At 29.5% G+C, this 23,671-nt stretch overlaps 1 protein-coding gene across 3 annotated transcripts in view; it reads right to left on the bottom strand.

Annotated features, from left to right (window-relative positions):
- Window positions 1-3,239: 3,239 nt before the first annotated feature.
- The window catches only part of LOC106681584 (pickpocket protein 28), a 32,805-nt gene continuing 12,373 nt past the window's right edge, over window positions 3,240-23,671 (bottom strand). For 2 of the 3 annotated variants that reach the window (XM_014421976.3, XM_014421977.3), the window contains 10 exons: window positions 14,310-14,540; window positions 13,037-13,136; window positions 12,728-12,882; window positions 11,955-12,150; window positions 9,400-9,471; window positions 8,454-8,652; window positions 7,811-7,870; window positions 5,716-5,884; window positions 4,947-5,038; window positions 3,240-4,185 (listed from right to left, as the gene is read on the bottom strand). In XM_014421976.3, coding sequence (XP_014277462.1) covers window positions 4,046-4,185; window positions 4,947-5,038; window positions 5,716-5,884; window positions 7,811-7,870; window positions 8,454-8,652; window positions 9,400-9,471; window positions 11,955-12,150; window positions 12,728-12,882; window positions 13,037-13,136; window positions 14,310-14,540 — 1,414 coding nt within the window. In that variant the 3' untranslated portion in view covers window positions 3,240-4,045. Of the gene's footprint in view, window positions 4,186-4,946; window positions 5,039-5,715; window positions 5,885-7,810; window positions 7,871-8,453; window positions 8,653-9,399; window positions 9,472-11,954; window positions 12,151-12,727; window positions 12,883-13,036; window positions 13,137-14,309; window positions 14,541-20,182; window positions 20,944-23,671 lie in introns of all 3 variants that reach the window. The other variant, XM_014421975.3, reaches the window with a different exon arrangement.

Here is a 23,671-nt window from a genome sequence, read left to right as displayed (position 1 = left end):
TTAGACTGTTTCTACGAGGGTCTAGCTGATATCAGAGACCATTTAAGCCTTGTTAGACTGTTTCTACGAGGATCTAGCTGATATTAGAGAGCATTTAATTGCATATTGTTATACTGAATTCAGTCAAAATCATGAGACCTGTTTTTGAGAAATTCAATTCTAAGAAGTGACACTTTCGGTCTGTGGATTTTATCGAAAATTTGCTGTCCCTCAAGTGAATAGCCTCCTTAAATGTGTAATTGAAATTTTATATATATAAATAATTGACCTTATAATTTCAAATGTGATAGCTTTACGGAAAAAGACTAAAGCTATTATCTTGAACAGTCCTACTAAATGGGGCGAAATGGATAATAAATAGTTTAAAAATAGTTTTGTTCTTTTTGACTGCAACTCTGACCATCTTCATATTTTTATTTTTATTTTGTGCTACTTTTATGTTTTTGAGCTAGTACACACAGACCATTTTGCGAGACTAGGTTATTTGGACTCAGAGGACCTTAAAACGTGAATTCAGTTGAAAACTGTAAATAAAAACTTTACATTATCGCAATACTTTCCCTTAATATATATTTCAATTATAGGTTAGCGGGAAATTTAATACTGAATATCTTCTTTTATTAGAAATCATGGACATACAATGATATATTTATAATGTAATAATTATATTACTTAAATAATAACTATTATAATAAATAATACCTAAAGTTCTAAGCTTTAAAACTAATTTCAGAGGAAAAAAATGTTCAGTCTTGGAGTGTTTCAAATTTTTCTTATGATGTAATTAATTTTATCATATTTATGCGAATATAGTATATCTATATTATGCGAATATAGTTGACCATAGACTATATATATGAGAAAACGATGATTTGAGGGTGTGGTCAATAAATAACATAAGAGAGGATCTATTTAATAGTACCAACGTTTCGGCCAGAGTTTCTAGCCTTCCTCAGGGCTAAGAACAAAGAGCAAGATAACAACCAATGAACAATAAAAAAAAAATAGAAGGAGAAAATATAAACAGAATGGTACAAGTAAATAATTATACAGAATGAAAATAAATAAAAATAAAGTGATGAAGAAAGAAGTGGAAAATAAAACGTTTATATAGGTAATTAAATATTTAAGTAGATTAACATAATCAAGGATATAAAAATTTTAAATTATGTTTCTTTATTCTAGTATTATACTTACATATTTTATTAGTTACATATATTTTCTTTTATTTATTTATTTATTTTTTTCTTCCATAACTTTAATTTTTAATTATTATTAAATTAAAATGTTCAATTTCTTTGTTTTTTTGCATTTTATGACCTAAAAATTTGTATTTCCTTGATTATGTTATTCTGCTTATTACTATTTAATTACTTATATAAACGTTTTATTTTCCGCTTCTTTTATCACTTTATTTTTATTAATTTTCATTCTTTATAATTATTTACTTGTACCATTCTGTTTATATTTTCTCCTTCTATTTCTTTTTTTTTTTTTTGTGTTCACTAGGTGTTATCTTTCTCTTTGTTCTTAGCCCTGATGAAGGCTAGAAACTGTGGCCGAAATGACACTATTAAATAGGTTCTCTCAACTTATTTGTGTTATTTATTGACCGCACCCCCGACCACCTTCTCCTCATATATCATATTTATTTATTTTTAATTAATCTATTTTGTCTTGTTTTCTATACGCTAATGTTTGATTAAGTAGTTTATGAGAGAACTTCTTATCATTTTGCTTCTCAACATTATTTCTAATCAATTTATTCTTCACAATTTAGATCTTAACCAAAGTTACATGCTTATTTGTTGTTGTTTACAGGTGTAAAACCCGTCGGTCATCAACCCCTATGGCATGTTATTATGATTAAGTTAAAGTTATGTACTAGGTTATCGTGTTATTGTATTTTATGGATGAATCTTCCAACTCTCCTATTTCTTTATTAACTTCTTTATTAAATGTCATTAAGTAACTTTATTGACATACTTAATAAAGATTTATTATTTTACTCCTGTTACATGATGATGACAGGAATCAAGACTTTTAAGTGATTCTTTTTTGGACCATATCGTCAAAAATGAATTACTTCGCTGGGCTTTTGTTAATAATTTAGTGGAACTTTTTTTGAACAATTTATTTATTTATTAAAACAGCAGGACAAAAGTCCTAATATAATGACAGAGTACACATTAAATGCAAAAAAAAAATAAATAAAACAATAAAATGAAACTGATACAAACTTATAAAAACATATACAAAAAGTAGCTTATGTAAAATGAAATTGAATATAAGCATAAATTTAATAACTAACTTAATTTAAAACAAATGAATGTTAATATTTAAAAAAAAAATTAAACAGATAAAAGTTATTTAAAAGATACTTGAAAGTAATTTAAAACATATATAAAAACTCGAGAAAGATTTACAATATATAAATATAAACTTTTAGAAGACTTAGCAATGTAAGGAACTTAAACAATCTAAAGTATTTGTACTACAGAAAAATAAACTTGAAATTTTTATTTTTTGTTTAAAAATATGTAATGAATAAAAAAACATATCACAATCAACATCATTTGCTTTTCTTTGAATTCTATTAATAGGAGAATAGGCGTAATTATTTTGAGCAAAAGGAACATTAATTTAACTCAGCAAGTTTCAAGAGATCCAAATTCAATTGTTTCAACATAACCAGATTATCAATTTACTGTTAAAAAAGGTTAAAAATCTGTTCTTGACATTTTATAATGTACAAATTTAATATAAATAATGGGGAGACAACACTATAGATGAAAATTCGAGTTAAAATATAAATATTCAACACAACAATAAATTTAAAACCAATTTATTATTGTGTTTTCTATTAACAATTTATTATAAGCTGCAGTAATTTACACTTATATGCTGTTCTTTTAATTATGTTACAGAAAATAATATTTTATATATTTATACTCTTATTTCCTTCAAATTGAATTAAATAGTTAAAATAAGTATGTGTGCAATATCAACTCTATAAAATTTAAATTACTTTAAGGCTCATTTACATGGAGGCAAATTTTAAAATAATGACAAAATCTCAGACGACAATGATATAGAGGGACCCTAAGAATGAGAATAGAATCAAAGATGGATGTTTAGATTAATTGTGTGATGGATTACCGAGAAATTTTAAAATCTAATCATTAAAAATTTTAAGTGGAGGGGAGGTTGCAAGTATTTATTCTTATCATGCATTTCACTTTATCGTGCAAGAATAAAGTGAAACTTACGATAAGAACAAATCTTGCAGGCTCCCCTCCACTTACAATTTTTAATGTTCGGATTTCAAAATTACTCAATAATCCATCAGTCTTATCCTTACTTTATCCGCTATGAATGAAGTGAAACGCACGATAAAAATCTTTTCGATAATTTATTTTTCTTTCATTTATAGTTCACAGCAACATCTTTATTTTGACCCATTTTTTACTATAATTAATATAGTGGCACTTTTGATCAACAATTTATTTATTAATTATAACAACAGGACAAAATTCCTAATATAATGACAGTACACATTTAAGTACATATTTAATGTGAAAAAATAACTAATAAAACCATAAAATGAAAAAATAAGCAATGAAATGAGAAATTTTGAAATCTGATTAAAAATTTGAACTGTAAGGGAGGCTTTTGTTCATATCATACGTTTCACTTTATTCCTGCAGGCAAATGCCTTAATAATGGCCAAACAAGCTTTCCATTTATTAGGAATCAAAAGAAACATAGCAGGTGATCCTTACTGTTTGGTATATCATTCCTAAGTATCAGTTGGACTGATAGTTTAGGGCTCTTCATGATTGAAGTCAATCATGCTTTCAATGGTGACAGTCATTCTGATTGACCATGTAAGGGCCACCCTTAGACTAAGATAGGTGGTGGACTAGACAATGGACAGGAGTGCAAAACATTGTCTTGAATAAGTTAGAAAAGTTCGAAGGTTTAGTCTTGAAATAGAATAGCGTAGTTAATTTATTTTTATCCTACGGTCATTAGACTAATTATTCTAAACCTCTTCATTTTTCTTTTTGGCTTTTTTAAATGCTCTTAAATTTCCCCAAAGGCGCAAGGTTGCGTAGTACAATAGTTCAACAAAGCTGAGAATGCTGACCCCGCAAAAAAGTCCTAGTAATCCTCCACAATTAGCTGGAAATAAAAAACTTTTATCACATATCTATTTTTTTTATTTAATTTATTTATTGAAATTTACAAGTGTATTAAAAATATGTACAAGTAAATTTGATGTTATTTATATAATGACATGATACAGACATGTGGAGAATCTATCCATTGATAAAATTCCAATAACATTTCTAGAGAAGATCTCAAGGCCATCTTCTTTTCAGGCGTCTAGGAGGATTATCAGGGAATGAAGAAGCCAGGTTAGAAACAAGTGGGTTTGGGTGATTGGGAAACTTATCATAGAAGGATTCATATCTAGTTCAGGCCAAATTGGCAATATATGGAACATTGAGTTCCTGATGGACGACTTGATAAGGAAATAATGAGGACAAAATAAGGAGCATTGATGATTTTGGATTGTAAGGGTTCGATATGGTTTAGTGGAGCCCCAAAGCTCAACTCCGTAAGTCCAGATAGGCCTTATTATAGTCATATAAATGACTCTTTCGTAATTAGCCAGAAGTTTAGACTGTTAGTCTAGTAAGTATTGTAATAGTCAGAATCGACGAGCAGTTCCCTATCTTTTCAGTCTTGTATGTGACTCCAAGTTAGTGATTTTTCTATATATAGTCCTAGGTAATGGATCTGTTCAATGAGAATAAGTGGGGTGTTATTAAAGGATACTGTGGGGCAGGGATTTATTGACACCATTCCTCAAGTGATGTGGGATTGGAGGGTTCCATCTATTTTTTAAATATTATATTTGCTTAAATAAACTTATTTACCTAGAAAATCAACAATTCCATAAAGCTCATTCCTCCGGCTGGTTGTAAACTGCACATCTTTAAAGAAAATTGAGGTTCGGGATGCTTCATACCTGTAAAAATAAATATATAAAAGCAAGGTATACATTCATATCACTGATTCTACACTACTGCCTATTATAAATAAAAGCTGAATGAATGTGTTTTCATCAATGAACCTTCTTTACATATTGAAATGATTTATTATTTAACAATAGAATCATAGCACAGTTCTTAATTAATTGAAATATAAAACCCTCAAACTTGCTCAGCTAAAAATGACCCCCCTATGTTTTTAAATCATACAAAAGTTTTTTGGCCAAAAAATATTTTAACTTTTTAACTGATGTGGATGCAAAGTCAAAACTTTCTTCTTAACTTTATCTTCCTTAACATTTCTACTTCCTTTATCTTCAGGTGGTGATGACATAATACTTAAACTGTTCAGCTTTAAATAAAAAATGGTTAAGTGGGTACCAATGAATACATGAAAGAGTATTAACAAAAACAAAGCGAATATAAATGTTGGGGGAAGGGATTGCGATGTTCGCTCATGAAAGTTTGTTTCTGCTACCTGGTAGTTGTATCTACCCGTAACTATAGTAACAACTATGGAGTGTTAGCTTTTGTTTAATCACAGTTAATGCTAATACTACACATTAGTTTACTATGGAGTTCCTACACTTTAATCACTTAACTTATTACTTCTTATTCTACAGTGAAGGAAAATGTTTTAAATAAAAATATTTACTCTGCATATTCAGTCACATTGTCTCCATATACACTGACAACAGAAAGAAATTCATAATCTGCTTGTGAAGATTCAGCATTGTATACCGTCGAAGTACAAGCTGGGAGGCAGTCGCACTCTGTTATGTCATATTTATCAGTTGAAACAATTCTACTTAAACGAAGGTTATCTGTGAACAGAATTTTACTAATATTAAATAAAATATTTATCAGTTATCTGTATTAATTAGCTCATATGACATATAATTGAGCGATAAAGCAACAACTATAGGAACCTGTTGATCAGCTCAGTATATGCCCCTCCTGGAGGACATCTAGGATAGTTTACCACTTCTCAGAAGGCTTCCATATTGTATTTTCAATTATTAATTTTACATAAGAAGGTAAGTAGGAAAAATACAGGTAAAAAATATTATTAGAATATTATTGTAAGATTCTAAAACAAATTTGAATCACTAAAAAAAAAAGTTAAAATTAACAAATCAATTTTTCACCGATTTGTGCTAATGACAATTATCATTATTGTTAAGTTATCATCTTGTACTTGTAATTTTATACATGCCTTAATTGAATAAAATAAATTTACAGTGTAAACTCGGTAATCCGAACTTCAGTACTCAGAACTCCCCAGTAATCCGAACTAGCATAAAAAAAGTTACCTTTGAGAAAACAGCAGACAAAAAAAATTTTGTTTTCAAATAAAAGTGCAGATTTGCAAAGGACATTTTTAACTTCCCTATCTAAGATCGGAAGTAGACATTTTTACACAATTTCGAAATTGGATAATTTAATTCCTATGAAAGTGTTCATAATATAATTTGTTGATGTGAGAAATACATAATATCTATTGTATAAATCATTTGATTCTGTAAAACTAATTTAATTAATAGTAGAAATATGAAAGTAAAAAAATTTTTTTTTTTTTATCACAATTTAAATAAATCCATACTGAGTATTTTTTTTTATTTATCCTTTTTTAACTTATAAATGAACAATTTTATAGTTTTAAAAAATTTAATCATAACTTAGCATTACTAGGGAGGTAAAAGTAAAAGTAAAGTAACTAAAATTTCCAATAAAATATGTAAAAAAATTAAATAAATAAATATAGTTATGTACATTCATATTCTTGAATTTTTTGCCACTATTGTTCCTAATACTTTCTGTAATCTGAATACCCCTCTAATTAGTTGGATTACGCTTTATTAATAAAAAGTTTAAATTTTTATGAGTTGTAGACAGTTGACTGTAGATTAATGATTGGAGAAGTTTGTCGGGGGGTGCGGTCAGCAAAGAACAACATAAATAAACAAAACCATATTTATTTATTTTATGCCGACGTTTCGACCTCAGTTTCAGGGCTATAGAACAAAAGAGATAACAACATTTAGAGAAACATACAATTGAAAAGGAATAGTATACAAACAAATTTAGAATTATACAAAATATTGAATTAAATCATAAATGATAAAAAATTGGTAACTGATAATTGAATAGTAAAAAATTTTTTTAATTGATTGATAATCTTGGAATCAGATGGTACTAGATTGAAAACAGTGACAGAATATAAATAATAAATACCCAATTACTTTATTACCCAATTTTACTATTCAATTATCAGTTACCAATTTTTTATCATTTATGATTTAATTCAATATTTTGTATAGTTCTAAATTTGTTTGTATACTATTCCTTTTCAATTGTATGTTTCTCTAAATGTTGTTGTTATCTCTTTTGTTCTATAGCCCTGATGAAGACCTGAAACTCAGGTCGAAACGTCGGCATAAAATAAATAAATATGGTTTTGTTTAATTACCCTCCAGGGTCCACCCAGCCTCATAAAATGGGTACCCTTAATTGGGTTAAATTCTGGTGGTCGAGTGTGATTCTGACCAAATCACCTCCTTGCACAATCCTTGGTCTATAACAGTAGTTCTTTACAAAGTATTGCACTCCTGACCCTTCATGGGTTGTACTGGCACAGATTTTTTTTTTTTTTTTTTTTAATTATAAAATATTGATCAATATTTAAACAAAATAATTGGTGATTAGGGCTTCAATACTCCACCTTAAATATTTTATATAAATATACTTACGGGCAGCCTTTATCATACATTGTTTCTTTCCTGGACCACAATTCTTTGTATCTCCTTTCCCTAAAACATAGAACATATCATTTTAATAAAGGAGAAACAAAGCTGTCATTGTTTCAAATAATGTATTATATTAAAAGTAATAATTTTAATTGATTGAGGGTTGATTTGACAAAGAAAGATAGTAAAATCGTGATTTGAGATTTTTTAACTTGTATTTTCTCAAAAGCTAGAAGTGGGAGGCAGTAGGAGAGAGATGCACATTGACCCAGCAATCTTTATTACAATTCCCTGCTCTAATGCTATAAAATAAAAAAAACTATGAGAGTATAATAATTTATAAAAACATAGGATGAGAATGTGCTTATAATTGTTTTCTCTTTTATGAAAAGGGTTTCTCAGACTACTGCTCTCTTGGAAGTCACACTCTAAGAAAATAAAGTGTGGTGAAAAACCAAGTTTAGAAACACCATTCAAAAAATGCTCCAAAAATAGTTAAAGTACTAAAAAAGTAAAAGATGATACAAACACTACTATTATTGTTACATGGTATATTTTTTATGATACCTATTAAAAAATATAAAAATAGAACCAATTTTATATTACTGTTTAGGTTTTTCATTATTTAATATTTATTGAGACTTACTAGGCATATGAAGAGCGACACAACCACATTGTGACAAAGTGTAATTTGTAAGACACTCCAATTCACAGTTTGGCTGATTGTAAATTTTGAAGAAGGTTAAGTATCTTTCTGATGGGAAGTAACAACGTCTCTGTTGAGGAGAATATGATCGTAAATTTTTACTAGTTGTCATTATACTTGGTTGAACTACAGCAATAACCTAGGAAAATTGTAATTATATTTTTAAGTTTATGTTTAATAGTACATCCTTACTTTACATGTGGTATCTCGTAACGAAAAAAACTTTATACAATTTTGAAAAAAGTTAAATTTAATGCATCATCCTATAGACATCTCAACAAAATTATCAATGCTAGTAAAGAGTATGCAGTATCCTACAAAATAATGGTTGAGATGAGATGTCTCGAGAATGATGAGTTTATTTTTTATTATTCTTTAAAGTATTAAAATATTATAGTTGATTTTTAAAAGTATCAGGAGTTAAATATCACAGTTTAAGTGACAACATATTAATATACGGGGTATATATTATTATATACAATTTCAATATATTAATTTCAGGGTTGCTTCCTACCTGAAAAACTTAATTAGGATCTCAAAACTAAAAAAAATTTCTTGTAGGAAGATAGTCCGGGTAGCGATCAATAAAGGTACCAAAATATTAGAAAAACTATTTATAGTTAACAAACGTTCTGCCCCACTTTGCAGGGCTTCATCAAGGCTGTTTATTGAAAAAAGGATGGCAACTCATTGTTAACTTCAGTTGTCAGCCCTGAAGAAGCCCTGCAAAGTGGGGCGAAACTTGACCACCACCCAGACTATCTTCCTACAATCAACTTCATACTGTCAATTATCTTCTTGCAAAAAAAAAATCCTCATTGTTACAATTAAATTCAGTAGAAGAAATCAGCTAAAAATGATTAGACTCGATAATCTATTTCTTTACCTCTTGGCCCAAAGGAACTCGCAGGTAGCGCTCACTGATCATAGGGAACTCTGCAGGGTTGTGTAAAAGCATCTGAAACAATATCAATAAAAAGAGCTGTATTTTAGTTTATTACAAATATCATGGAAAAAGATTGATTCATCATAAATTTATGTTCAGTAAAGTATAACTAGCAGTTAATACGATAGTTTGGGTAATTATTGAAGCAATGGTGTTTGTAAGATTTGGGAAAATGAAGTATCTTATTATCTTTTTCCATTATACTTTTTTTTAAAAAAAAGTCTGAGTTCCAAGTTTCACAGGCATTAGTGATGCCTATGTCACAATGGAAGTGACAGAAGCCTAACTATAAATCTAAAGTTTTTAATTTATTGAACAACTGTTCTGAGAGTTCAAGTGATATATTTCATAAATTGTATTATAAATTTTTTTATATATGTATATATAGTTGACCGTAAAAATTGATATATAAGAAGATGGTCAGGGTTGCGGTCAAAAGTGAAACAAAAATAGTTTACAACTACTTATTTTCCGATGTTTCGCCCTACTTTGCAGGGCTTCATCAGGGCTAAAAAGATACAAAATGATACAATGATAAGAATAAAAATACAAAGATAAGATACAATGATAAGAATAAAAATACAAAGATAAGATACAATGATAAGAATAAAAATACAAAGATAAGATACAATGATAAGAATAAAAACAAGTAACAATGGCAAATTAAAGAAATTTTTACTCTTGCCATTGTTATTTGTTTTTATTCTTATCATTGTATTTTTATTCTTATCATTGTATCATTTTGTATCTTTTTAGCGCTGATGAAGCCCTACAAAGTGGGGCGAAACGTCGGAAAATAAATAGTTGTAAACTATTTTTGTTTCTTTTGTATCTTTTTAGCCCTGATGAAGCCCTACAAAGTGGGGCGAAACGTCGGAAAATAAATAGTTGTAAACTATTTTTGTTTCACTTTTGACCACAACCCTGACCATCTTCTTATATATAAATTTTTTTGGCTACTTTATTAAAAAAAATTACCAAACTACTGAATTCCAAGTATCTACTCAACCAATTGAGTGGACTAATAAGGTTAGATCGAGTTCCCAATAATACAAAATCACTCTTTCTCATGACGCAATATTGAGTCCAATATTTTCCTCTAAATAGGAGCACCTCCACATGACTTAATGGTACAAGAAGGATCTATCTATCCTCTTGCCAAAAAATAAGTCATACAATCTGAGATATCTTACTACACAAACTGTCAATATTCAATAATTTGAGGCTTCATCAGTAGCAGAAAGAGTGTAAATCAATATGACTATTACTGAGTTGTGCAGGATGACTAAATTACTCCCTTTATAATATTGTATTTTATTATCTTACAGTTTATGTTCAGTTCACAAGTAGTTTAAGTTTTTGAACACTGAAGTACTGTGTAATGGTATTGTCAAGAAAGTACAGGCAGAGCCATCTGTTAGTACCCATAATAACTAACAGACTAATAACAAAGCATAGCACAATCTATCAATCACTGTGGGAACTACTACCCAATACTACTAATCCTCTGCTAATTCTAACATGCAGATTCTGCTGAGGAAGTATAACTCACTTCTATTATTATTCGTCAGCAGCACCACAAGACATGAATGGGTATCAATCACACTATTAGAATTACAGAAGCACTCTAGTGTAAGTAAAACTTTTCATGATTTACAACTAAGAATCAAGTACCATCAATCAAGATTTAACCTCACTTCCATCCATTTCTGCAATAGTCATAATTTTCTCCATTTCAAAATTTCACTAACAAACTAACCAAAGTATAATGAACTTTTGACTTACCCCCCTCGACTAAAGTTCATTTATAATGCATTAATATGTACATTTAGTTTGATCACTCTTCTTATAATTCAAACCCCTTCTGAAAATGGATCATTTTCTTCAATATCATCCCAGTCTCACTTTCCCATACTTTGACTAAGGGAACGCTTGATGCAGACAGTATATAATATTATTTGATTTATAATTAAAGAGTTTTTAAACATTTTTAGTCCCTAAAATTGTATTTGTTATTTTGAGTGTTGGTTCAATAAAAAGATAGCATGGAAATCCTCCTCCATTCTGAGAGGAGAGCGGCTTCCAAATAGTCCAGTGTGATTTCTTAATGCTAATGTATTTATTTTAAACAAGAAAAATAGTTATTTCAAAAACTTATTAAGGAAATGGTTTTTTTTGTTAAATAAACTGGAGTCTACACCCTTATTACTGTTTAGAACTAGGGTGCAAATTTCAGATGTTGACCATTCTTGTAGGAAATGATTTTTTGAAACTCTTCAAAATGTTTTACTAGATATTTCTAAGTTTTTTCTAACATAAGCCACAACTCATCATGAAACTGTGTACAGGGTTTGGATCATGTTGGAACAAACCTATAATTATTTTTCAAGTTTTGGCATTTCTGCTCTTGGAGTGTTAAAGGATAATGAATTATATAAAATAAATTTCAACTCAAAACCAAAATTTCTTTTACAAGTATTATGTCCATTTCCTACCTTAAACCCTTGAACTGGTCCTTTACAATAGTAGTCTGCATCATTACGATTTGCTTTTAATACAATGAATACGCCTCCGGCAGTTCCTGAATACAGTGCTCTATTGGGATAAGTTTTTAATTGCGCTTCTGGAGTGTATCCTTCGTCCTGAGACCAACCTTGTACTCGCAAGTTATCGCTTTCAGAATATGTTATCCTAAATAAAAAAACATGGTTACCTAAGTTTTTAAAAATAATTTATAGTCTGCAATAGTTCATCCTTCTGTATTTGAAGCACATAAATGTAAGAGAATATAAGAAATCTTTGAAAAGGTGAGATACTGTGTTCTATGATCAAATTGAGGAATCAATTATTGGGCTGTTTTAAAGATACATGTTAAATGAATAAAACATAAAAACCATATAATTTAAGGTAAACAGTATAACTTACTTATAAGAAATACAAGAGACCCAAATGAATTTTCTTCTGATATCTGAGTTTTCTTATAATCGAATAAGGTCTGATAGTCCGCAACCTGCAGCCTAACCACTTATTTGTTTTTCTCAAAATTAATAATTTGTCATTTCATTTCAAGCATCTAGGTGCTTAAAATGGTTATTTATGAATTATGCCCAAAAATGAACCCTGACTTAAGTCAATTTCTATTTATTAATATTCTGAAAACGTCATCTATGTGAACTATTAATTACAAGTTGACTTGCATAATTGAATTGTTTCAAAAGAATAAAATATAATTTAAATTTACATTCATAATTAAAAAAATATATCTTACACGTTATCTCGAAATAGGTCTTGTTTATCGAGCATATTAAAGCTGTAACATATACCTTCATCTGTAAATATTCTTGTAAATATATCACTACAGTTTTCAGAAATGGTATTGTTCCATTTACAGAGAAAGATTGTGTCTAGAAATGGGGGAGCAACCTAAAAAAAAAAAAAATCATAACAAAAAATCATGAATTAAAATTTTTAGATAAAAGAAATCGAATTTCATAAAATGATACTATTTTAAATGTTAATAGCCTGTTTTAGAGGGGTCAGAAAAAAAATGAATTACTTATTTAAAAATGATATTAACCTCCATTAGGAAATCTATTGTTGATTCATCAGTGTACTCCTCGCCATCACATAGAACATGATCATCACATAGTAATGATACGTCTCCTTTTTGTTTATTGCTACAACAAAATTATTTCTTTTTAATTAAACTGAAGATGAATAATATCACATCCTCACAAGAGAAATTTATTTCTCAAAATTTACTTATTTTAAGAGATAACTATTAAAATTCCTGTAACAGCACTACCTATCAGTATCCAAGAGAATTCAATTGACTTTAAGAAAAACAAGATTACCATGATTTTGGGCTAAATCAAAATTCGTTGAACTTACATAAACTATTCTTTAAAATAGAAATTGTGGGAGAGGTACTAAACTAATTGAACATTAGTTTGAAAAAAATAAATACAAAATTAGAAAAATATGGATAAAATCCACAGAAATGTTTTAGATTAGTTTTTCATTTTTTATATTCAGGGTTCCCAATAAACTTCTATTCTATATTGATGAACTTTCCAAATAGAAAAAAAAGCAAGATTTTTCCACACAATAATTGCCATTACTTCTAAAAAACATTTTCAGAGAGCATTATTTCTTTGGATACAATAATGCCTGTAATTTTAGAATTACTCTAAACATATTTGTTTAAATATTTATAAAGGGTTTTTCAGGGTTTAATGTCCTAACTGAAAATATTAATTGAGGATTTAAAAAAAAAAGATTTCTCTATAAAGGTTTGTCCATTAATATTTTGTTTAGAAGATATCCACATCAGAAGCAGCAGTACAACAGCATATATACATTATTGTCATGCTCTCCAGATCTGTACTGTTGGATTTTTGTTGGGGTGACAAACAAAAATCTATGCAAGCTCATTCAGTTATCTTAATGCTTTATGCTGTATGAAGAATAATTATTGAATTTGTGATACAATAACATATATTCAGTGCTGTTTGGCCGCTACTGCTGTGGAAGAAAGAAGCCAGTCCTGTCTTAATGATCAAGGTAATCACTTTGAATAACATTTAATAGAAATGTTAATGTTAATATTTCATTAATAAAGTAGTTGAAACATATATTAATTCATTTATTATAAGATGAATAATTCATAATGGAAATCTTTAGATGTGAATATCTTCTAAACAAAGTGTTAACAGACATACCTTCATGAGGATTTTTTCTTGTTTTGAGATATTGAATTTGTATTTTCAGTTACGACACCTAATCCTGAAATACCATATACAAATATAATGCATACACATTGTATGGTATATTTTTCAAAATAATCATACATCAATTCATCAGTCTCATTTGAGAGCAAGGCCTCAGAAAAGTTGAAGACTGTTGATCTCGACTTAACCTCACTACAGATGGTGACTGCAGGAAAAGGAATATTCCAAACTGGAGTAGTTGTTTCGGCAAATGCCACTATGACTGGTGAGTCTGTCCATTTTTGCCAAGCTTGCTGGATTAGGTATGCATTACAGACCATGCATACAAGGAAAAAGAATACCCAAGATATTCTGAAAAAATAAATGAATAATTATTCACATTTAATCAAAATGGAATCTTTCAGAAAGTAATTTCAATAACATCGAATAATGATAATGAAATAAAGTGATATGTTTATAAATTAAAATGAAAAAAATGATTTTATATTTTAGAGTTTACAAAGGTATATTTCATTCTTTAATCATTAATTCAATGTGGTCAAGTAATGAATTATTTTGTCTAAAAATGAAGACTGCCTAAAAACAAAAACATGAGGGAAAAGCAAGAAAAAAAAATTTTTTTCCTCTTTTTTCTGGTTGAAATAAACAGTATCTATTTAAAAAAATATATATATATTTTCTAGCTTCATTTCAGTAGATTTTAAGGGGGACTTTATTTTTTAAATGAAATTTTGCACATAAATAGTTTGTTGGTTTATAAAAAACCATGAAAAATATTAAAAAAATAAACTGAAAAATTATTAAAACAAAAATATGAATTTACCTTATTTCTAAATGTTGACAGATTTCTTTATATCTCTATTGACACTACTTTATTTTTTATTTTTCAATTTTAACAATACAACAATAAATAGTAAATGTAATTACACACTTATTTTAAAATTAATATTAGTTTTAAAAATCATATATATTACTTTGTATAACAATTTTAATTATATCACAAATTCTCTTTCTTTTTGTGTTAATAAAAATTGTAATAATTTAAACTGGTGGAAGATTGTCCGGATAGCGGTCAATAAAGGTATCAGAATAGTCGAAGAACTATTTATTGTTTGCAAGGCTTCATTAGGGCTGCATATTGAAACAAAGATGATACCTAGTCAGTTGTCAGGCTGACAGCCCTGACGAAGCCCTGCAAATTGGGGCGAAATTTTGGTTAACAATAAATAGTTTTCTTATACTATATTGTATCCAATGGCCAATATAATGAAAATATAGGGCAGTTTTGCACTTTTCATCTCTGATTATTTTTTGGGCGCCATCATCTTTCCCCACCATTATCTTCCTAATTATAGTATGTTTGCAAAAGAAGTAATCCATCAAATAAGTACACTATTTTCTTTATTATTTTTTGGTTCCAAAAAATCTACAGGGGAGTCGCGGCTCTCCCCTGCTTAGCGCATGTTATTTAATTGTAGGGCAGCCAGTAGGATTTTTTTTATAGTAAAATTTTAAAGCGATCCTGCAAAAGTTCGAATTAGAATTTTTGACAGAAATTCACGTTTTAATGTTACCTGAGTCCAAACAACCAGGTCCCCCAAAATGGTCTCTGTGTCTGGCTCAAAAACGAAAAGGAAGCTGAAATTACATATTTAAGGCGGGTATATTTAAGAGCGTACTCACGATCAAAACTCGGGGAGGGCAAACCATGGTCTTTATGGTTGTGACATTCAGCATGGGGAAGGCAAATGAAATCAAAATTTTAATTATGTATAATTCTAACAGTGCTTTATTAGTTATTATAATTCGTTGCTTGAAAAAAGAAATTTATTGAATTAATAACTTTTTTATACTTCTCGGGGGGGGGGGGAGAAGAGAGGAGGGAACCGAATCGAATTACTCTATATCGATTATTAACATTTCTTATTTCGCTGTTATTTCACCCCAATTTTTGATTACTTTAATGAATACTATGTATAATTACTAGTCAAAATTGATATGTCTACCAAAGCAGATTGGGGTAGTGATTCCCAAAGTGTGCGCCACAGCTCCCCATGGCGCCGCGAAATATGCAATTGTTCAAAAAATACGAATTTACTTCTTTAGAAGAAGAATCTCTTATTGACTTGTCTTGTGATATTACTTTAAACTAAAAGTTTGGTAACTTATGGAACTTTCTGATTTTTAGATATCAGTAAAAGAAGAATATCCGATGCTTACTGGTAAAGCTCTGTGCATATTAATTTCATTTGCAAAATCCTATTTGTGCGAAGCTGGGTTCTCAGCGGTCGCGGTAATAAAAAGTAAATATCCCTCGAAAAATAACGTTGAACAAGAAATGACAGTCGCCATGTCCAATTTGATTCCGAGATTTAAGAAGTTGTGTAGTGAACATCAAGCCCATCCATCCCGTTAATAATTTTAATAATATTAATCATCAATGAACGTTCAATACATTGTTTGTGAATTTAAAATTCGTATTTAATTTATTTTTCAACTAACTTAATCACAAAGTGATTGTCCAGTCTTAATATGGATATTACCAAAACAGTTGAGACTAGATATTTTATATTATCCCAAGGAAAATAGTAAGTATCTGTTTTTAATTTTTCGCTGTTAAATGGGTAATCGCTTTTAAAAAGAAAAGTTTTCCAATTTTTCAAGAAATTCAAAAATTTAGAAAAAAGATCTGATGTATTAAGGGCATCCCTGAAAAAAATCCGATAATTTAGGGAGCCACAAACCGTAAAAGATTGGGAACCTCTGGGTTTGGGGATTACAAAATAGCGGCTGTTTCAAAGCATTAAAACAAATTAATTTTTTGTTCAGAGCTCTATATCTTTAAAATGGCCAATGGCACTAGAAAAACTATTTTAATTTAGAGTAAAGTTGCTGAAATATGAGCCCTAATAGAACTATTTATATTTAATAGTTGACCTGAGATTTAGCTTTTTAAAAAGCAATATTTCATGAAAATATGCACTGAAAAATCAGAAGTTACTGAATTTATTTTGAGAAATTTATATCTCAGGAACCATTCGACGTACAGATGTCTATTAGCGCTCAAATTAAAGCTAGTTTAATATGGTATAAAGTAGTTTATGGCGTTCATCATCGTAGGAGCAGCAGCTTTTATGATATTTGCTAAAATAAATTGATTTATAGTAGTTCGGACAAAGTTTCATGTGCCTAATTTATAGTCATATGCGAATATCATAAAAACTTCTACGAAGATAAACGTCATAAATTACTTTATAGTACACACAACTATCTTTAATGATTGGGGAAGTTTGTCGGGTGGTGCGGTCAGCAAAGAACAACATAAATAAACAAAACCATATTTATTTATTTTATGCCGACGTTTCGACCTGACTTTCAGGTCTTCATCAGAGCTATAGAACAAAAGAGATAACAACAACATTTAGAGTAACATACAATTAAATTTGTTTGTATACTATTCCTTTTCAATTGTATGTTACTCAAAATGTTGTTGTTATCTCTTTTGTTCTATAGCCCTGATGAAGACCTGAAACTCAGGTCGATACGTCGGCATAAAATAAATAAATATGGTTTTGTTTATTTATGTTGTTCTTTGCTGACCGCACCCCCCAACAAACTTCTCCAATTGTAATTTTAGATCTTTAATCAAATATTTGTTCAATTTAACCTTGCCACCGTATAACATTTTTTCTATTAATATTAGGCATTATTTAATAAGGATAATTTTTAGAGCTTTCAACGGAACTGTTGGTTGTAATATTTAAAAATATTAAATTAGTTCTTAATGTGGCCATGAAAAATGAAATACGGTGTCAAAGTTTCTAATTTTTTGAACTTTGAAATATGTTTTCATTCTAGTTATAAAAACAAACTTTATTAAATAAATACCTAAAGTTGATAGCAAAGAAGTTACACGGTGTCAAAGCTACACAAAAGTCGCGCGTATTTTTAGATGGTATTTTTCGTATGTTAAACAACAGAAATGTTTCTTATTTCTATTGATTAATTGATTTCTCAGGATGAGAATTTTTGATCAAAAAGTATTAGAAATTTCCTTTTCGTTTTTTTTTTTTTTTTTTTTTGGAGCACTGTTGGCCCCTCCAAGAATTTTAAAAATTATCCTTGATAATCAAAGTGCTGAAGTTGAAAGCATAAGATTTATAGGGTGTCAAAGTTGCACAAAATGCCTCGCGTATCTTTGAATGATATTCTTCATGTTTTAAACAACAGAATTACTTTTGTAAATAATTGAGAATTCGAGAACTCTTAGAGGGATACCAGAACTCTAAAAAAATTAAAATATTTAGTGAATGGGGGGCCAACTTCAGAGAGGTCGTCATTATACTTCGTAAAGTTGGTATGTTGTGGCAGTTCACTTTCAAGGCATATACTTATTATAGTTAAACTACAGTAACAATTCAAATAGTTATATTATGGTAGAGGCTAACACTTTTGCCACAATGACGGAAACTGTACGATAGTTCACTGTCAAGGCATATATGTTTGGTAGTTGACCTGGCAGTTACTTCTCTGACATTACTTGTACCATCAAATCACGCTAGAGCTAGTGCGACAGTACAATAATGACTGTAACAATCATACATTTACAGTTATAACGATTCACCAAGAGCGGGTAAAGTGGCGGGTATTTTTCGAGTAAAACGGGTATTTTCAAGGCGCTGAACGGGTATTTTTTGGTAGAGTGAATCGGCAGCACTGCTACCATGGTGTAAACTGTATAGAGGTTGATAAATGTGTTGCTACTGTCATGTTAAAGCCAATTTACATGATGAAATTTTACAGCCACGACAGGAACAGTCGCTGCTACTTCAATGATATTGCATAATTGTTACAGTCATGATTTACTCTCAAGGCAATACTGTCATACAGGATATAGTGTGATAGCTTCCAATACATATGATATTGAAAATACTATCAGTAGGTCTACCAATCAGTTAGTCTAGTCTGATAAATGTCAGTATCTGTCAAGATAATGAAGCTTTTATCACTCAAGGCTCATTGATCAATTATTTTTATTAAAACTCATTTTAATCAACAAAAAACCCTGACACCTGGCTGAGAACATATAAATGTATCAACTGGTACAAAAATTGTGAGGATGCCAGCTGTATACAATTCACTTGTCTGACCAGTCCTCCCATACAGGTCCTAAACATGGACAAAAGAAGAAGAATTCTACACAGAACCGTTGATTCTACCGGCTTTCACTGAGAATGGAGACAACAAAATAATTGTGAGCTGCATTACTTTTACAGTGAAAAGGACATCATCTCAATGATTTAAATAAGCAGGATAAGGTAGATGGGTCAGGTTGTGCAGATGAGTCCAGACTCTAACAATTATGAATGAGTCTTTGCCTTGCCACTATAGAGTAGGAAGACTAGGGCTGCGATAGGCAGACTGTGTTACAGGCAGCATTAAGGAAATAGGTATCACGCGTTGGAAGGCAGTGCAGTTGTAATGAACAGAGAACCCTGGCGTTTGTTAAAAGAGGTCAGGATCTGACTAGTGGAGCCATGAGAATGAATGCCAAGAACTTTTTCCCCTGGAATAAAACTAAAATGTTTTAAATCATGGCCATTTTTCTGTCCTAACTAATAATTTAAATATCTTATATCTTGCATTGCACCATCTGAGTTTCCATTTTTCAAATTCTCAATTTCTGACTGTTCTTAATGTTAACATTACATTTGTGCTCACCAAACTAACTCAGAGATATAACTAAAATATTCAAGTTAATTTTCTTTGAATTTTAAGGTAAGTTTTTAATTCATGTAAGTGATAAGTCTCTAAGATATAAATCATTTCTAAAGAAATAGTTATCATTAGAGGTTACTAATTCGTCCAACCACAAAGGTTTATTTGAAAGTGCCATTATCACTTATATTTTCTATCTAGTGATTTAATGTTCTTGAAATTCATTTTAGTATATCTAATAATGAGTCCTGTATATATTTGATTGTTTTGCATACCTGATTGGCATCGACCCTTCGTCTTGGTGAGTTCTGCAAAATATTTCTTTCCATTTTGATTGTATTGTATGCTTTATGATCTTTGGATTGTACCAGTCTTGATGTGATTCTTCCATAAATAACCTAAGGGCTTTAGCTTTTTCACTATCTTCTTCTATTCTCAGATGAGTATGTTCATCTTCACAAATATTCATCCTTCTGGATATGTTTGAGGTTTTCCCCGTAAATTTTTCTGGAAAGTATCTTACATTACGGTGTCCAGGAGTATAATTCTTTTTCCCATTGAAATTTTCTAGGATAGTTGTTAATGCATCTTCTGAAATTCCTGCAGATTGTGCCTCCTTTGTTGTTGTTGTTGCAATTTCTTCAAGCAAATAATCCTTAAATTGCATATTTCCGTCTTCATCTATATAAGCATCTCTTATTTCTTCTGTCACCGAAAACCATACCTGTCTCTTATCGAGTTTCTTTTGTAATGTTCTTTTTACTTTTTGGTAAGTATGAGTTTTTGTAATCGCTTCATGTAGTTCTGCTGGTTGGAATTGTTCCGGGATGATAAAAATTTGTTTATTGACTGTAGAAACTGAGGTTATGCAAATAATATTTGTTTTTAGGTCATCCACAGCTTTTATTACAAATTCAAATCTTAGTTTATCCATTTTTCTTTCAAGAACAGCTATAGAAATGACATTTGTAATGTTTTGATGTAAGAAAAACAAATATATGTGGCGAGTAGAAATAACAACTAATTGAGTTTCTCTCTGTAAAAACAGAAACTACATTAAAAACTGATTTGCCATAATAAAAGAGTTTATAATTGAAGACATGAGCAGATGAAGGTGCTATGTGATATATTAGAAAAAAAAAATGAATTTTTTCTTAGAAGACTTTTTATTTTTAGACTATTTTATGAAAATTAAAAAACAACTTTTTTCAAATGACCTTTTAAGAAAAAGTACCTTAAGCGCTTATATCAAGAGAACTTTTGATTAAAGTTCTGTTAATATAATTTTTTTTCAAAACTATTATTAAGAAAAACACCAGTATTATTAAAAATAATAAAAATATTTATTTATAATCTTAATATTTTCTTGAGACTGGTAATTTTTTAATAAATAATTCAAACTCTATCCATTATAGTCTCAAAACTTTTTATTTCTCTTATAAGTCCAACGTTTCGGCCAATCCGGCCATCTTCAGGGACAATCTACTTCTTAATGATGGAAAGTGCAAGAATGATACAAAAGGAGGAAAAGAAGTACCAACAAGGAGGGGGGAGGTGAGGGAATTCGATGGTCAACAGATTCTGTTGTTCTGACGGTTGACCGTCGAATTCCCTCACCTCCCCCCCTCCTTGTTGGTACTTCTTATCCTCCTTTTGTATCATTCTTGCACTTTCCGTCATTAAGAAGTAGATTGTCCCTGAAGATGGCCGGATTGGCCGAAATGTTGGACGTATAAGAGAAATAAAAAGTTTTGAGACTATAATGGATAAAGTTTGAATTATTTATTAATAAAAATATTATTTTCTTTTATTGTTTAATATCACATCCTGTCTTATATTTATAGACATTAGTAACAGGGATTATGGAGCTCATTCACACCGTGTTTACAATTATATAAATTAAATGATAACAAAATATGAAATAGAAGGGGAAGAAAATATTTTTAAAAAATAAATTAATAATAAAAACCAGATTTAAACTTAAAGTAAAATAATATCTTCAACAAAATCAGTCCTATTTACATTCAATCTGGGAAACTTCGAACCAAGCTCTACCCTCCACTTGTGGAGGAAAGAGCAGGATTATCACATCCTGTCTTATATTTTAGTAATAGGGATTATGGAGGTCATTCACACCATGTTTACAATTATATAAATTAAATTATAACAAAATATGAAATAGAAGGGGAAGAAAATATTTTAAGAAAATAAATTAATAATAAAAACCAGATTTAAACTTAAAGTAAAATCATATCTTCAACAAAATCAGTCCTATTTACATTCAATCTGGGAAACTTCGAACCAAGCTCTACCCTCCACTCGTGGAGGAAAGAGCAGGATTCTGGAAGATTATTGTTATTAAAGATTAATATTATTTTTTATAAAAACATATAACTAGGATCAACCTAATAAGGTCTGTAGAGGCATAGAAACATAATTCCATAAGTATAAATAAAACTTGTATAATAATAATATTTATTATAAAAATACTGACTTCTTTGGAGAACTTTCATAATCATACTTATAAACTTCTATTATCGAAATTAATTCTCATCAAGAGTGTAAAAAGTTTAATAAAAAAAACGTATAAAACACTATATTATATATTGTTTATCTGTTCAATGTATAATAATTTGAATTTTTAATGGGGTTGATATATTTAAACAATATACTATCAATGGAATGAAGAAGTTGTTTTATTTCAGTTGTGGAGTCTCAAATTATAGAGGCTTAGTTTGGTAATTTGATAAAAAAATATTCCTATTAGAGTTTAACAAGATTGTTTTTGTAAAATATTTTTGGGTTTATATTTATTTACTTTCTTTTATTAATTGAATATGAATAATACTGATTTATACTGTTGATAATTTTGGTTTTCAACTCTAGTTTTAATGTTGTTGATTATCAATCAATTTATATTATTATTAGTTACTTATTTTCAATAATAATTTATATTTCACCAGAAAAAAAATGGTTTTATTTATAAATATTTAGTAATTTTTGTCATGTTATTGGAGATTGGCTCTATTGATATAGGGTTATTCCTTAAAAGCTAATACTGTAGAAATAAATAAAAACATAGAAATTGTGTATTGATGGCTTACTTCAAATTGTTGCTAAGTACATTTTCACTAAGATTAGGAAAAATATAATTAAAGGTTCATTCTTTTAGGAAAATTAATTGAAAAGTTGTAATTTTCCTTTAGGATTTGTAATTTTCTTTTAGAAAAATTAATAGAAAAGTTGTAATTTTCTAATTATGAGAGATAGTTGACCGTGGATGATAAATGAGGAGAAGATGGTTTGGGGTGCGGTCAATGAAACACAAATAAGTATGACTAACTTATTTGTGTTTCATTGACCGCACCCCCAACCGTCTTCTCCTCGTTGTAATTTTCTTTTAGAAAAATTGTAATTTTCCTAAAAAAGAGAACCTTTAATTGTATTATTTGTAAAGTTAGGGGGGTGGGTAGCTCAGTGGTAAGATACTAAACTACTAACTCCAAGGACCTGGATTTCAAATCCGGCTGTAGGTTTGGGAGCCCTCCATATTCCTATCAATCTCACTAAGTGGGTACTCTTAATTGGGTAAAAGTCTGGTGGTCGAGCATGAGACAGAAAAAATCACCTCCTAGCACAACCCTTGGTCTAGTAACAGTACTTCCTTACAAAGTACTGCACCCCTGACTCTTTAAGGGTTGTAGCGGTTCAGATTTAATTTTTGTTTAATTTGTAAAGTTGGTGGAAATTTAGTCAGCTCTACT

Source organism: Halyomorpha halys, unplaced genomic scaffold (assembly GCF_000696795.3).
Source record: "Halyomorpha halys isolate HHAL.00 unplaced genomic scaffold, Hhal_1.1 Scaffold349.1, whole genome shotgun sequence".
NCBI classification, from domain to species: domain Eukaryota; kingdom Metazoa; phylum Arthropoda; class Insecta; order Hemiptera; family Pentatomidae; genus Halyomorpha; species Halyomorpha halys.
This window is presented reverse-complemented; position numbering and strand designations above follow the sequence as displayed.